Source organism: Pseudopodoces humilis, chromosome 27 (genome assembly GCF_049639895.1).
Source record: "Pseudopodoces humilis isolate 2021_Gansu_Grassland_sample_001 chromosome 27, ASM4963989v1, whole genome shotgun sequence".
Classification (NCBI taxonomy): Eukaryota; Metazoa; Chordata; class Aves; order Passeriformes; family Paridae; genus Pseudopodoces; species Pseudopodoces humilis.
This window is the reverse complement of record NC_142226.1, coordinates 2,679,391-2,694,929: the sequence shown is the minus strand read 5'-3', so window position 1 is coordinate 2,694,929 and position 15,539 is coordinate 2,679,391. Positions and strand designations below refer to the sequence as shown.

The 15,539-nt window shown below is 46.4% G+C and overlaps 1 protein-coding gene across 1 annotated transcript; it reads right to left on the bottom strand.

Moving 5' to 3' along the window:
• Positions 1 to 292: 292 nt before the first annotated feature.
• Positions 293 to 10,446, bottom strand: GNL2 (G protein nucleolar 2). The gene is made up of 16 exons (XM_014258583.2): positions 10,253 to 10,446; positions 10,090 to 10,174; positions 9,086 to 9,180; positions 8,049 to 8,188; positions 6,600 to 6,784; positions 6,272 to 6,338; positions 5,041 to 5,199; positions 4,368 to 4,481; positions 4,094 to 4,222; positions 3,642 to 3,746; positions 3,395 to 3,553; positions 3,146 to 3,262; positions 2,388 to 2,824; positions 1,669 to 1,748; positions 897 to 997; positions 293 to 473 (listed from the first exon to the last, which is right to left on the bottom strand). The coding sequence occupies exons 1-16, from the start codon at positions 10,314 to 10,316 to the stop codon at positions 324 to 326; spliced, it is 2,187 nt and encodes a 728-aa protein (XP_014114058.1). The 5' UTR covers positions 10,317 to 10,446; the 3' UTR covers positions 293 to 323.
• Between the last annotated feature and the right edge of the window lie 5,093 nt (positions 10,447 to 15,539).

Here is a 15,539-nt window from a genome sequence, read left to right as displayed (position 1 = left end):
AGAGAATTCCCTGTAGTCATGTGAAAAACCCCATAAAGCCAGTTTCCAGAAAAAAAACCCACCCAAACCCCATCACTGAGCAACACTGGAATAGCTGTTTGGCTACTGCAGTGTTTGCTGGCCTGGGACGGCGATGTGGAAATACCATCAGCTCCAACTGCACAAAAAACTTTCAGATGATGCAGAAACAAAGAGAGAGATGCTGCTCCTGGGGCCAGGACAGACCGGTCACACTGGGCTTTGAACAGGAACCGCAAGTTTTATAGTAAAAAAAGCTGCCACATACTAGAGCTGTTTTATGTAAAATTTAATAGAATAAGCAGCTATTGCTTATGTTTGTATTTTTTGTGCTTTGATCTTTGTCCCTCCAAGCCAGTTTTTTTCTTGTTCTTATTCTTATTTTTCACGTTGTGAGTTTCATAATACCGGACTCCAACTTTCTTGGAGCGCTGCTGCCTCTCGGCTCGTCTCCTCTGCAAACACAAAACACATTAGCAAACCCCCAGCATCCAGAGCCTCGGTGTCTGCAACTCTCCAATGGTGTTCACTCTGCATTCCACACAAGTTAAGTAAAATAAATAATTTCAAACAAAATGTTACTGATGTGACTCTATATGGAACCCACATCCCTGCTCTTAGGAGAGTTAATCTTCACTTCAGTCTTTACAGAAGTAGCCAGCAAGAAACAAGATTCAATCTGGTGTGCATAGTCAGGTAAGAGAGGGTGACAGAAGTTGTCAAAGAACATTCACGAAAGAATTCAGTTTTCATTCCCCTTTTGTTCATGCTCAAAGTCTCAAAGCTCTTTTGTGACAAAAGGCTCTTTAGTGGTATCACCAAGGGTAAAAAAGCCAGCTTATTTCCCTTCTTAATTGTATACAGGAAAGCACACTTACTTCTTTGGATGTGAGTTTCTTACAAGGCTGTTTACCCAACTGGTCATCATCATCATCATCACCTTTCTCTTCTTCTCTCCTCTTTCTTTTCTTTGTGCTGCCTGCAAACAGCAGACATCATGCACTTGTTATCTTCTAGAACACTCCTATGTTTGAAGAACTTCAGGCTGAGGTCACCATCTCAACTCCTTGAGCAACACATTCCCTTTGTATTTAAGAGCTTTTACCAAAACATGAATGTTCCTCACAAGAGAATCACAGCTATTACTGTGCAAACTGCTCTTGAGAAGCAGGTTGCTCCAGCCCCATTCAAGTCCAGGAGAATTCCACAGTCCTGTCAGGACAGGGCTCTCCCACCTGATTGTGCCTTTACTCAAACTGACTACAACAACTGAAGCCACATAGAAACCTACAGCCTGAAGTATCTCTGCTTTTATAACATCCCAAACCCTGTCCACTCCTTCCTACAACACCCCAGGGAAGGGGAGCTGCTCTGGCCCGGAGCCCAGGCTGTTGGAACTCAACATTTGCCTTCACTGTATCTTCCCTCACTAAGAGGGACATCTCCTATCACACAGACAGCTGTTTTATAGGAAGGCTACACCAGGTTACCAGCAGCCCTTGGGTCAGCTAAAGGGAGATTTAAGCAGTTTTAGGGGAAAAGAACTTGCATGCAGGATCCAGTGGATGCTTCTCCCCTTAATACCATTTTTCCCTCTGGCTCATAGGATTTCCAAATGTAGATTAAGAACATCTACTAATCTTGTTTTACCTCTGTCTTCTTTTTCTTTGGGTTCTTCAGCCTTCTGCACAGATTTTGCAAACACTTTGTCACTCAGTCCCTTGGGGATTCTATGGAAGATAAAACCAGCAATAAAAGATTGTTGTTACACAAAGAGTGACCACCTCTGAGAAGCCATCAGACTCCAGCAGATCCCAGTCCCCTGTCAGCATCAAAGCCAGTCTTTGCACCAGAATATTGCAATACCCTTGTTGCTGGAGTTACTGTGTTTGTGTGCTATATGAGAGTGAAAATGTAGCACTTAAACCTTGAAATTTTAATCCTCACAAGGCTGGTGGGTGAGCTTTGCTAAAACTGGGCCTGCTGTATGGGCTAGGATTCACTGCACATGCACGAAGACCGAGGCATATCCAGCCTTGGTATCACTCAACATCAAGGAGAGATCCAAGGATGCAGTATTGCTACCCAGAAAACCAAGATAATGGTAACTAATCCATAATTTAAGAGGCAGCTTTCCAAAAGTGAGAACATTTTTAATTTACTGGTAAATAGCAGTTCTTGGAATAATCTTTCAAAAACAAACTGCTACTTCACCCAATTTACATCCCTTAGCTAAGCCAGATAAGCTGTGGCAACTTGTGTGTGGCAGCACGGGGGGACTTGTTAAGCAAGTCAGAAATGGAGTCAAACTACAGCAGAGCCTCAACAACCCTTTTGCCCCCTGCAGTGTATTGGAGAGATTCAGGTACCTTATTGCTGAGAATCTCTTGGCCTTGGCTTTATCCAAAAATTTTTTATATTTTGCAATCTTGTCCTCCAAAGCTTTAAGAACTGCTTTAGAGCTCTCCTGGGCACCTGGTGCAGCCTGCAACTCCTCCTCTCCTGGATCTTGATGCTGGTCATTCACTTTCTCCTCCTCCTCCTCCTGCTCCTCCTCTCCAGAGGAATCATTGTCTGTGTCATCAAAACCTGCCACATCCACAGGAACCAGGTCTTCTTCTGAGAACTGAGGTGCCACGTTAATCCTGCCGAAGTTCTGCCGAACATGGGACATGAGCTGCCTGATTTCGGTGTTTGTGTTGTTCCCCTCCTCTTCTGCTGGCTCCACACCTGATGCCACCAACTCAGAGACTTTCTCCTCAGTATTATCTTGGCTGGATGTCACAGACACTTCCAACACAGGAGGCTGCAAGAAAGAGCAGGATATTTTATCCCCAAAGTCTGTCCCACCATCACCAAGGAAAAATTTCCATTTTCTCTCTTTGGAAAAAGCTTAAGATGACAACATGATTACTGACATTTCTGGCAGTCAATGACTCAGATGTCTCTGTAAAGAGAGCTGCTACCTGGCCCTCACCAAATTCAGGTGTCACCTGAAGGACCATGCTTGGGCAGAGCCCAGGACATGCACTGGCCAAGCCTCACAGTGCTCTGGGAAAAGCAACAGTGAATACCATTAGGAAAATCAAGTATGTGGGAAGAGGAGGCACAAGCCTCACATTCTTACCTGGGGCCCTGGCTGACCTGGTTCTGCATTCGGTGGCTTCACAAAGAAAGGGATTCTGCCCCTCTGCCAGTCATTGAGAACCATCTTGCTCACAGTCTGCAAGTCAGGCTCACCACCCTGAGAAAAAACAGGAACAGTTTATGTCCATATTTTCAGGGCATACAGCCCTCCTGTGCCCTGTGAGCTACTTCCCATGCTCAGAACAGGCCACACGCTCTTCCACCCTGCAAATACAGGAAGCTGTTGCACCTTTAGCAGTTTTCCAGTCCTAGCAGCAAGTTTCTCAAGGAAGTCTTCTGTATCTGTCCAGGAGTCAATTTTGTATGTCTTTCTGATGTACTCTGCTTTGGCTCTTTCCAGCACAGCACCGATATGGTCTTCAGGGCTCTTAATCTTTTCAACTTGAACCTGAAAAAGCACAGCAGAGGATCAAACCCTCTGAGACCATCACAGTGACAACAAGCAAAGCTTTCCAGCATCCAGTGCAGACACATACCACTCCCTTCAGCACAATGTCTGTCTCTGAGTCTCCTGATGGATAAACCACCCCAGGGCAGTCGATAAGAAAAATCCGCCGCATCAAGGTGATGTATTGCCACACCTGGAAGAGATCAGCAGTTCCCCATCAGCACCTTCCACACAGTCCCTGTTTCATTTTTGAAGACTAGAAGTCAGAGAAACAGAGCCTAACCCAGCATTTGGACCAGGAGAGCATGGATAGGGAGGAAGGGCAGCTGAGCATTCCCACCACAGCCCTGCAGTACGGCAGAGTGGGAATTTGGGAATGCTGCCAGAGCAGTGCCTCAGAGCAGCGACTGTCCCTTGGCCCCTCCTCAGGGTCACACAACCTGTGCAGGTCAGTGCAGAACTTGACAAGGTCATTAGGCTGATTTCACGTGAATTCTGCCTGCAATCACATTTGTATCTTTAACACAGAGATGTTCCTACCTTTGTTTCCCCTGCAATGGGGGCCACACTGCAGACCTTCTTGGACCGTAGGGTATTGATCACTGAGCTCTTGCCAACGTTGGGGTAACCAATGAATCCCACACTGATCTGCTTCTTGTCAGAGTGTAACTGGTGAGAAATAACATGTGCTTTCACATCTTGGAGTGAGGGACAGAATTACCACTGCAGTCCTGAACGCCAAATGCTAACAAAGCAAAAGACCACACACAGTAACCCCCCAAACCAACCACAGATCCCCAAAATTGTTTTGTACCTTTCCAAACTGCCTGAGGAGCTGTATGAAAGCACCTTTGCCAAATGGGTTGGTGAGGCTGGCATGGAAAGCGAGTGTTGGATACTCCTGGGAAAGGACAGCAACCCAGCGCTTCTGGAGAGGCAAAAGGGTCTAAGTTAGAGACCCAGGGCTGGAGAGTGACACTCTGTGTTCAGAGAGGAGGATACAGCATCTGCACTGGGCTCACAAATGCAACTGGCCATGAACATTGCTAGGGAAGAACCTTTGAAGCACTTCCCCAACCCAACAGCTAAAAGCCCTGAGTATTGTTTGTATAAAAGACAAACAATTTCCCAAAAACGCCTTCACTGCTAGCTAAAACTCATTAGTTTAATGACATAAAGCAAACCATCTGGGGTGGATATGGATCCTAGGCAGACTAACATTTAGCACACTCTGGAGACAACAGCTGAACTGTTAAATCCAGACAGAGGAAGTAGGGAATTTGTGGCTGGCGTGTGTTGCTCAACTTGGCCAAACTTGGACAGATTTACATGGCAATTGTTACTTTTACTGCAGGCAAGCAGAGAACTCCCAGCGCCCCAGTTGCAGTACGGCCTTCCAGACCAGCATGGGGACTGGCACTGAGCTGCAGCACAGCCGCAACAGGAACAAAGAAGGTCCACAGAATAACAGGCAGGACTGTGCTTACAGTGGCCCAGGTAGGAATGAGATCACATTTGTTCAGGACAAAAATGAGATGTTTCCAGTGCTTCTCCTTTTTAAGGTAGGATTCCACATGAGGGGAGCGAGTGCCTATGGGATCCCGGGCATCAAGAACTTGAACAACAACATCTGATGAGTCAATCACCTGAAAAATAAAAAAATCACACAGAAGTAAAGGATTTTGCAGAAAGCAAAATATATCTCCCAAATGAAACTAGTCATATTTGAAACTACATCATTAATTTAAAAACCTTGTATCCCTCACAAACTGCTACTTCCCCACAGACTGGTGAAGTTCAGACTAACATCCATTGATGCTCTACTCCTTCCTCTTCTTAATCCCCTCCAAATTCAGCCTGGACAGCTGAATGACTTTTACCTGTTCTTATGCACCAGGGAAAGAAAACATTACATCCAAATGGGAAAACTGTAGTGCTGCAGCACACAAACCCCCAGTGTTTGTCATCCATTCAGCAACAACTCCCTTCTGCCATTTCTTAATGGATCAGGGTATAAAAGATGTTTTCTGGACCAATATGAAACACACAACCAAGCAGGAACCTGCTGTTAGTCCACGAAGCAACTACAGCAGGGAGCTGTCATTCTACGTCTTGCTTCAAGCCAAGTGAATTTGTTTCACAGCTTTTTCCTGCAGTTTTGGCAGCCTCTTACTGAAATCTGTTTTGCTCAACCATTCCCAGTGCTTTTAGATCCAAATGAAAGGGTTTTAAGCTGCATTCAGAAATTCAGAGCAGAAAGTCAAGCAATTTTATACCTAAGAGTCACTGAGAGCACACAAACTGCTCATGCCACCCCCAATTCACTCAGTCTCCATTTCTCTGGCAGCCATAGTGGGTCATGGAGAACTGAGGGTCAGAGCTCTCCCAAGAAGATCCCATCAACATGCCAGATGAGTTTAGTCTAAAGAAACTTAAGGAAACATGATTATTTTACTTGTGGTGAAGACACAGGAATCCAAGAGAAACTTACACCCTCACTCTGCCAGTCCTCTTCTAGATCATGTATTTTAAGAATGTTTATTCCTGTAGGACAAGAGCTCAAGAATCAAGCTCAGTCATGCAGAGACTTGGAAATCAAAATGTACTTTTTTTGAGTTTTTCTCATTGTTGCTGTACAGGATTTCAATGCTGTGCTGAAGCCCCTAGCTGTGTAAAGGCTGACAGATGTGACTGCTGCAAATTCCAACTGCCATTTACCTTGTAGAGCTCACCCCAGATTCTTTTGGACTGTCCTTTCTTAAAGATTTCCTCTTGTGCTTCATCCCTGAAAAACATCACCAGAAAGATCTGCAACCACAGATACAGGGCCAGGATCTACTTCTTTTCTCTTAAGCCATTTACAGACAAAAGAGGGGACAAAGCCCAAGTAACAGTTGGTATTTAGCCAAAATCCCAAATTCAGCTAATCTCCTTTCCCCTCCTCCTCACACAGTAACAGCACTGATGGAGGTACTAGATACTTCTTTAAAAACAAGGCTGGCTTTTCATACATGTAAACAATGAATCATTTTTCCTTTCCAGTTACCTTACACCAGTGTCCTCTATCACCAGGTCTCGGTCCTTGCCCTGGTCATAAGACTCTGTTGAGGCCTCAGCATTCTCCACCAGAGATTGCACATCACTTGCAGACAGAGTTGGTCTTTTCCTTTGTGATTTGGGGCCAAACGTTGTTTCAAATGTTTCTGTGTCAAGAATGTGAACTCTGGAGGTCTGAAGAAAAACAGGTTGGTAAAAAATAACAACCCCAAGCACCGTTTTTTCCCCATCTCTCGTGACACACAGGGAAGGAGCCCCAAGTTCAACACAGCCCTGGCAGCCTTTAACAAGTGACAGGCACTTCCCTAACAATGTTTGAGTTTTCCAGCTCAAGCCTTGAGAAACACAAGAGTGGATATTTAATAAGCAACGAAACATTCTGCACTCGCCAATGAACCACGCTTCAGTTCTTCCACCATAAATGGTGTCAAATGCAATTACAAGCACTGTGATGAAAATTCAGCTGCTATCTTTGATCATTTCTTGTTTTTCTAACAAGAGCACAAATCTCGCCAAAGTCTCAGATTTTTGTCAGGGATAATTACAATCAAAACTGTGGATTTTCAAGCTTGCAATGAAAGCCAGCTTGTCTTGGAACAGCAAACAATCCATCGCTGAAAGCAGCTATTTGTTTTTGTAATGCATGTTTTAACACAATTTTTCCCTAATTTAAATAACGTTCTTACGACATGAACTTAGAAAGTTCCCATATGACAAAATAGCTACTAATAGTCCAAAATAATGGTTTAGACACTGTGAAAAAAAATGGCAATAACTAAAACTTGATGTATTAGAAATGAAGGCGCAATGAAGAATTTCTGATACAGGATAAATCGCACGTATTTGAGTTCAAATTCATCACGTGAGTGTCTGCAGGGTGAAGCAGCCTCAAAGAAAGGTCCAGGAGCTGTCAGAGGCATTAGAACATCAGCTGGCACACTGATCAGATCAGTGTATCAAAAATCAGATCACAGTATGATAGTATCATAACCTATCACAGAATCACAGAAGGCTTTGGGCTGGAAGGGTCCTTAAAGCCCATCCAGTGCCACCCCCTATCATTAGCAGGGACACCTTCCACTATCCCAGGATGCTCTAAGCCCTGTCCAACCTGACCTTGGACACTGCCAGGGATGGGGCAGCCACAGCTTCTCTCGGCATTTTGTGTCAGGGCCTCCCAACCCTCACAGGAAAGAATTTTTGGGGTAATTTCCTATTGAGAAATGAGAATTTTTATTAAATAATGTATCTTTCTTTGCCCTCACACTTGATGCCCACAGTGACAGAAAATCAGAACCATCTTTCCCCAAGGAATCCACTACAGCTGCCCCTCCCAAGGCTTCCAGAACCCAGTGTTTCCCCAGGCTGAGCAGAAGCAGCACAACTGTTGACAGGTAAATCACCGTGTGCACACACCTGCACAGCAAGTGATACCCACATGTGGTTTGATCCGGTCATAGAACAGGGACATGGGCAGCTTCTTCTGCTTCATGATCACCCTGTAAGGATCCTTCATCACAGTCTCCATCTCCTCCTGGAATTTCTGTAGGGATGATTGCTTGATCACACGAGTATTTCCTGAGTGTAAAAAACAAACATCGCACCTGGCCATTCCTGATCTAAACTGCTCCAGCTGAGGACACTAATAAAACATGACTTTTCCATTTAGGAACAAAAATACAAACCCAAAGGGTTTTACTTGACACCAAGCCCAAATAGGCAGCCAATCCCTTTCTTTCCCATCATTTACCGGAAATTTTACAAGTATCTCTAGGATACTTAACAGCCATACACATGGGCAAAGCATGAGGAACAGCCACAGGAGCCAAAATAACCACCCTTAGGGGACTGTGTGGAAAGTACAGACCCAAAGCACAGGTACAGGCAAGGGGCAACAATGATGCCTTAAGATTTTAGTTTTTATATTTTTCATCTATTTGTAACCCTGCCATTCTTTAGTGTGTAACTCCAAACTCCACACACAGTGTGAGCTGCTGCTTTCCCATTTGGGTCAGACACAGCAATTCCTCTCCAGCCCTGGCAATCAAGGACACTTCACTGCCTCAGGCCCCCAGAGATGGAAACAAAAGGGAGTTGGGGGCAGCAAACGTGGGGGAAATTACTTCATTACCTGGAGCTGGAACTGGGAGATTCACCCCAATATGCAAATGGACCAAACTTATGAAAGTGTGAAACCCATGACCCGTGGTCCATTTTGGGTGCAGCCCCTGGAGGGGCTTTGTCTGCCTGAAATGTCCCTCAATAAATCAAACTGGTTTTTATTACTTTAATTTTGTCTGGCCTCTGTTTTTAGGTAGTCCCAACAAGGCATCAACAACAGCAGGGGTCCCTCACCTTCCCTTTCAGCACCTTCCCACACAGCTCTCAGACTACCATTCTGAAACAAACACCTTTCAACACACAAAGCTCAATAGTTTTGAAGCTTGCCAAGTCTGGAAGTTGGGAAAAACTCACCAAACCATTTGATATTTGGTTCCACTCTTGCAACGGTGCCTGGTGCCACAGTTGACTGATACTGCAGAGGTTTGATCACTTTGCCACGTTTGTTCCTAAGGGACAAATGAAGATATGTCAGTGCACAAAAGGCAGCAGTGACCTCTCCATCCCTTGTGTGTACCAGGCCAGAGACACAAAACGCAGAGACCCTTCACCTACAGCCAGTGCTGCCACACATTCCATGAGGGTTAGTCCAACCTGAGTTGCAATGATGGCACTCACCGCCCTTGGTCTCACTCCAGTCTGGCCAGACCCTCCCTGCAGCTGCTCGTGTCAGCCCAGGAAGGGCTCACGGGGCTGCAAAAGGCATCGAGGAGCATTTTCTAGCAAATCCCACCATGTTCTCTCATGAAGCCTTTTAACCAGTTCTGCCCACCAGCTCTGCAGGGCTCATCCACACAGAATTTGCAAGATGAGACCCAGTTTGAATTCAGCAATATTTCAAAACCCGCTCTCCCAGTCTGCTCTCCAAACAGTGGGAAATTTGGCAAAAGAAACCAAACACACGGATGTTAAACAGGATTTTCAGAGCTGCCGTGGCACAAACACGGTGGGTGCTGCTCCCCTGCCAGTGATCCCCGAGTGTGGCAAAGAGGGGAACAGGGGGACCCTCTGTGAAGATGCTGAGGGGAGCTGACGCCCTTCAGTTATTTTGGGGGGAGCTTTTGATCTATGCTGCTGTGGGAAATTCGGGAATTCTGTGTGGTTTGGGTCTCACGATACTCCCCGCAGATGCACCAAGTGTTTCCCAGCTGTGTCCCTGGTACACCGCCGGACTGCTGAGAGCTCGGGAACAGGTTTGGGAACAGGTTCGGGATCAGGCTCCCCAGCTCACGGGCTTACGGAGCACACGACGGAGCGACACCGGGCTAGTAACGAGGCATTTTATCGCCTGTCGCTGGCGGCACCGGGAACGCGGCCAGGCCACGACCCAGCCGCCCCGCGGGCCGGGCCGAGCTCACCTCCGCTCTTTCTGCCGGTACATGTTGAGGCGCCGGATGGTAGCTCGGTCCCGCATGTTGTTCCCTCCCTCGCCCCCGACGCGATCTGCGGAGACAAGAGAATATCAGCTCCGCTCCGCTCCGCTCCGGCCCGGCCCGGCCCGGCCCACGGTCCCGCTCGTACCGGGGTTGGTGCTGGCGCGGGAGGGGTTGATGGAGCAGCGGCCTTTGTAGCGTGGCTTCACCATGGTGCCGGTAGGATGCCTGTGCCGGTGGCTGTGCCGGTGGAAGTGCTGGTGCTAGTGCTGGTGCTGGTGCCGGTGGCGGGCCAGGCCCGGAGCGCTCGGGACGGGCCGGGGACACGCGCGCGGCACTTCCGGCGCGCGGCAGCGAGTGACGCACTTCCGGGAGCCACCGCACGGCGGCGCAGGCGCAGGCGGCATCGCCGGGCCCGGTTGCCACGGCAACGCGTGGGCTCGGCCCTGCCGAGGGTCCCTTTATGTCCCCCCGTGTCCCCCACGTTCCCCCGTGTACCCCCCGTGCTCCGTGTCTCCGCCCGTCTCCGGGGATGGCGGAGCCCGCCCCGGAGCGCTGCGGTCTGGCCGGGTCCGGCCCGGGGCCGCGGGTTGGTTCGAAGGCTCGGCGGGGGCGCTGGCACGGGAGCCCCCATTGTTTGAGAAATGGTGTTTGTTCACAGACTCATAATGGAAATAGCTCGGGAGAGCGGCAGGAACGCTCCCTGCCTCTCGCTGCTGGATGGGGGCGGCCGGAGGGACGCTGGGACAGCCGGAGCGACACCGGGGCTGCCGGAGGGACACCGGGGATGCCACAGGGCACTGCCCCAGCAGAAACTCGAGCACAGGGCAGTGCTGGTGGGTGTTTACAGGCGCACGGGGCTGTTCTTTCTGGGTTACTGGCAAAGAATTTTAAAAACTAGCAATAACAACACTGTTTTTATGTGCGTGTAAAGAATTGCATGGATGGTGCACTAACAAGTCAAATCTGTGCAAGTTCTGTGTCCAAAGCATAAGCCCACATTCATGTTACTGCCAGATTGTAATAGCAATTTGAAAGCTCCTCACCTAGGGGAAATGAACAAAGCTGAGCTGAAACAGTGTTAATTGATACCAGAGCTTGGACTAGGGCCAAGCTCAGCACCTTGGGGAATACTTGCCCAAAACACAGCTCTGGCCCATCCTGCCTAAACACTTATTAGCAGCAGACCGTTCCCAGCTAGTGCAATGTCCTTCTGGTGCTGCTAATGCTCCTTTAAACCCAGAACAATAACAGAGCTGCTGGGATTTTGTTCTTTTAATGATTTTCAGTGTTTTGCTGTGAGGTGTAGAGTCCCTGCTGTACAAGAGAGCCATGAGTCAGGCCTTCGGACATGTTTTGTAAGAATGTGTCTGAAGTTGGAGGCTGTTTGGCTTAAGCCTACACGTTCTGGTTTTTCTCTTAATAGAATTATCTGTGCCTTGGGCATTGAAAAAGTACACATTGATGTGGGCATAAAAAATCAATTCCAAATTGTAGATAATTGTTTAAGCTATCAGACTCGAGGCTCATGTAGAAGAGTTTTCCCGGGACAAGTGTGTTTTCTATTAGAGTCGATATCAATCTGTCAGAGGAGCCTTTTGATTTTCAAAATTTTAGACTAAATAGTTGAGTAATACTTTTGCTCTGCTCTCCCAAACTCTTTCCTCCTTTCCCTTAAGAAAACTCCCTCTTTATTGTTATCAGGAGATCTTGGGGTGCAGCCAGAAAGTCTCCGTCTCTTTCTGTGAGAGAACAGACCCAGCCAGCTTTGGGCAGGAGGTTGTGGCAGGGAGAACTTGTCTTGAGGATGCCCCAGAGTTGAGTGCTGAATTCCCAGGCTGGAAGCATTGGTGGGAGAGCACAGGCCCCTTACCCAGCCATACCACATCTCCATTGGGGTGGGCTACAAGCCTGGATTTTCTGTCATAAGGAAAGATCCTACTGAAATGTGTAGGACCTGCATTCCAACTGGCACTTTCCTGCAGCACTTTGCTCACTCTCACATATTCCCTGACCCAAATTCCAATACTGGGGCCAGTGATGTTTAACATCAGCAGTTGGTGTTTAACTTGCAGCATCCCCGAGGCTGCAGCTGCTTATTGTGTATCTGATAACATGTGAGCCAGATATTTTGCTCCACTGGTGTTTTGTTGCTCTATGACTCACAGCTTTTCTTTTGATATTGATGCATCCCCCCATTTCAATCTTCAGCTTTTTCTCATTCTGTTACCACTGGCTGCAGCAGGACACTGTCTGTGCCACAGCCAGCCAGGACAACAGGGTCACAGATCGTTCTCCATCGCCTCTGCTACTTGGCCTCAGCTCCTCAGCACCACTGCCCTGACCAGGGCTGAAATGAAATAATTTTGAGTTTTATGTGGCCTCATCTTTGTCAAATCCCAGTGAATGTGGTTACGTGATGCCATCGGAATGACTCATTCCCATAATTACATATGTTCTGAGGGGTTATTCCCATTGTATTATTAAAAAACAGTGATGTTGGATTTTTGGCAGGGACTGTCTTCCTCGTATGATCTACAGATTTTGTCAATTAAATGAAGGAAAAGTAGATTTCCAGGAGTTCAGAACAAGACTGGACTTGCACTCAGAGCCCTTTTTCAGTGTGGTATAGAGCTCCTCTGTTCAATTTAACAGGATAAAGCAGCATCAGCCATCTCCCCCTATTGCAGCAGCTCCCTGCAGAGCACAAGGATGCAAGTGGATTTTGTAGCTCATCTTCAAAAATCACAGCAGAAGATATTGTAGGTAGTTTATCACTACAGCAGCTTTCCCAGCTCAGTTCCTCAGGCATGGCTTCCCAGGGATACAGCTGTCAGGAGCAGGAGGTAGGGCTCCTTGGCAAAAGGTGTGACAGCACTTGAACAGGAAAAACAAAGCAATCCTGGATTGTTGCTTTGGATATGGAGTTCCCAAAATGGTGCCTGAAAGCAACAGGGGAACTTGGGAGGGAGGAGAAAGCTGAAGTCAAGAAAAAAGGCAAAAAGGTGTAAGAGGGCCTGGAGAGCCCAGGCTGAGCTGTGCCAGCGGGGTCAAGCCCTTGGAGTGTGTGGCAGGCTCAGAGCTGGGCAGGCTGCAGAGCCCTGGGCTGCGCTCTAGAGACAGCCAGTGCTGTGGATCTGGCGTTCACCAGCACTCTGGAAGCCAAAGCAGTTAAATAGGAATGTTTTCCTGTGGTTTCATTGGAACAGTCATGAAAAGTAACTCCTGCCCTTACGGGCTTGGGCTCCTCTGTGGCACAGGAGGGGCTGAAGTCCTGTCAGTGCCTCTAAACCAGCGCTTTACCTCAGGCTGTAAATAACAATATCCGACCTACCCGGCTGCCTTTTTCCTGTTCATCAAAAGTTCTGGAAATTCCAGCAAGCAGCTCCATCTAAAGTATGGTTTGGTATTCAATTGGGTGTGATGTATTACCATGTATGTAAATGCCATCAGGGTGATTTATTGATAGTGACTGATTAAATACATTTTCTATATTTCTGTAATTTTAATATGGATTTTTTAAAATGTGATGCCTATCATCTCTCTCTATGAAGTCTATTGGCTTCATAAAATCTGTAAATATGTATCTGAATTATCCCTTTTAGTGTTCTCAGACAATGTAATCCAAACAATAGAGTTCTGGAGATAACCTGTTTCACTATGCTACTTTGTTTCCTTTAATCAAAGCTAAGATTTCTCCTGAGTGAGAAATCATTTAAACATAAACATGGGGTAAGGAGTATATACATTACCTCCACCTCTCTGAGGGTGGAAGGTCAGTGAATTACTGTGTGAGAAGTGTGTGTGCACACAGACTGATGAAAAATACAGATTTATATTACCCAGAGAGGGTTAAGAATGTGATAGAAACAACGTGTGTTTGGTGACATTCATCTGGTTTAGGTTCCAAATCTCAGCAAATAAGAGAGAAATTAAACAGTTCTAAACTCACGACTGCAAGCTGTCAATTATTCCTGGCCCTTTGTTCCTCCCATGGCATAAGATGTATTGCTCAAAAGATGAGGAAAAGCAGTAGAAAACATCCTTCAGATTCTGAGTTAATGGAATTCTGTCCAGGTTGTTCAGCAGGGAAAATGAAGCTGTTTCCTGGCAGTCGAGTTCCAAAGGATCTGTCTGTCTGTCTATGCATCCAGCAGTTGCTTTTCCAGTTCAGCATCAAGCCGATCAAAGCGCAGAGTGGGAATACGTGCAGGAGTCGGAGCAGTGATGTTCCCATCCATGATCCATGGCTCTCAGATGTAGGCAGAAGGCTCTTAGGAGAGGCTAACTATGTCTATGGACATTTTTTATTAGTTTGGTGTGACTCCAGTTTTGGTGAATAAACAAATGAAGCTGGTTCAGCAAACCCATTTATTGATTTATTTGTTTAAAGACTTGTATTTTACAGTGATGCCATGGAGACAACACCACAACAGGGCTATCTAGTGCATGGAAAGAGAGCATTCACGTGTGTGTGAGTTGAGGTGACATCACCCAGCTAAGGACACCTCAGCTTGGACTGGGGAGCTCAGTGTGCAGTTCACATTGGTCAAAGGCAAAATGTTCCTAAATTCATAACCGAACCAGCTCTCTGGGAGTGGGAATAAGCACAATTCTTGAGCTGACTCAAAAAAAAAAAAAAAAATTGATTTATTTTTCATATTTTTTCTTCTAATTATTCTAAAACAATTTAATTTTAAAATCACCTCTATTGAAAAATCTTGGATATTCTTAATATGAATCTTAAACTTCCTGTTGCCTTTGTCCCTTTTTCTTCCCATTTTGTTCTGAAAAAAGGAAGAAAGTAGGGGAAAGGCTACAACAGAAAGAAGGTTGTCAGTTTTTCTAATAATCCCTAGAGTTCTCTAAAATAGGTTCTGTTGATTTATTACATGCAGTTTAGTTTTGAAATAGTTGTGCTAATAGTGCCAGGAGTTACTGTAGGGAATCAAGTCATTACCAGAGCCTCATGTGGAAAACTTTCCTAATGCATTCTCTTTTCCTTAATCCTCACTGAGAACTCTGTGGGGATCGGGCACCAGGACGGAGGCACAGCGAGTGAGAGAGCTGAGCTTCATCAACGGGTCACTGCTGGGTGTTGGTAAGAAGAAGGGAAAATGATTCTGCTTACAAGCAATGCCATGGCACAAACAAAATACTTCTCTCACAGGCTAGAAAATAGAGCAAGACTGGATCATTCAGCTGGGAAGTTTTCAGAAATCCTATGAACACAAGCCGTAAACAACTTAAAGGATGACTTTTAAAAACGTCTTTCTCCCCCTCCTTGGTATGCTGGTCATTTATCATTGTGCTGAAATGGAATCCCCTTTCAAAGATGTAACAGCTTCTTGTTTACTTAAACACAAAGTGGACGACAGGCTGAAAGGTTTTTCTGCCAGCAGAGCAGTCATGGAGAGCTTGGTACAAAACAACTG

Coding starts and splice junctions, on each gene's coding strand:
- GNL2 (XM_014258583.2), bottom strand. CDS start 10,316: ATGGTGAAGCCACGCTACAAAGGCCGCTGCTCCATCAACCCCTCCCGC. Junction 9,181..10,089: donor TACCGGCAGAAAGAGCGGAG/GTGAGCTCGGCC, acceptor TTTGTCCCTTAG/GAACAAACGTGGCAAAGTGA. Junction 6,785..8,048: donor ATGACCGGATCAAACCACAT/GTGGGTATCACT, acceptor GTTTTTCTTCAG/ACCTCCAGAGTTCACATTCT.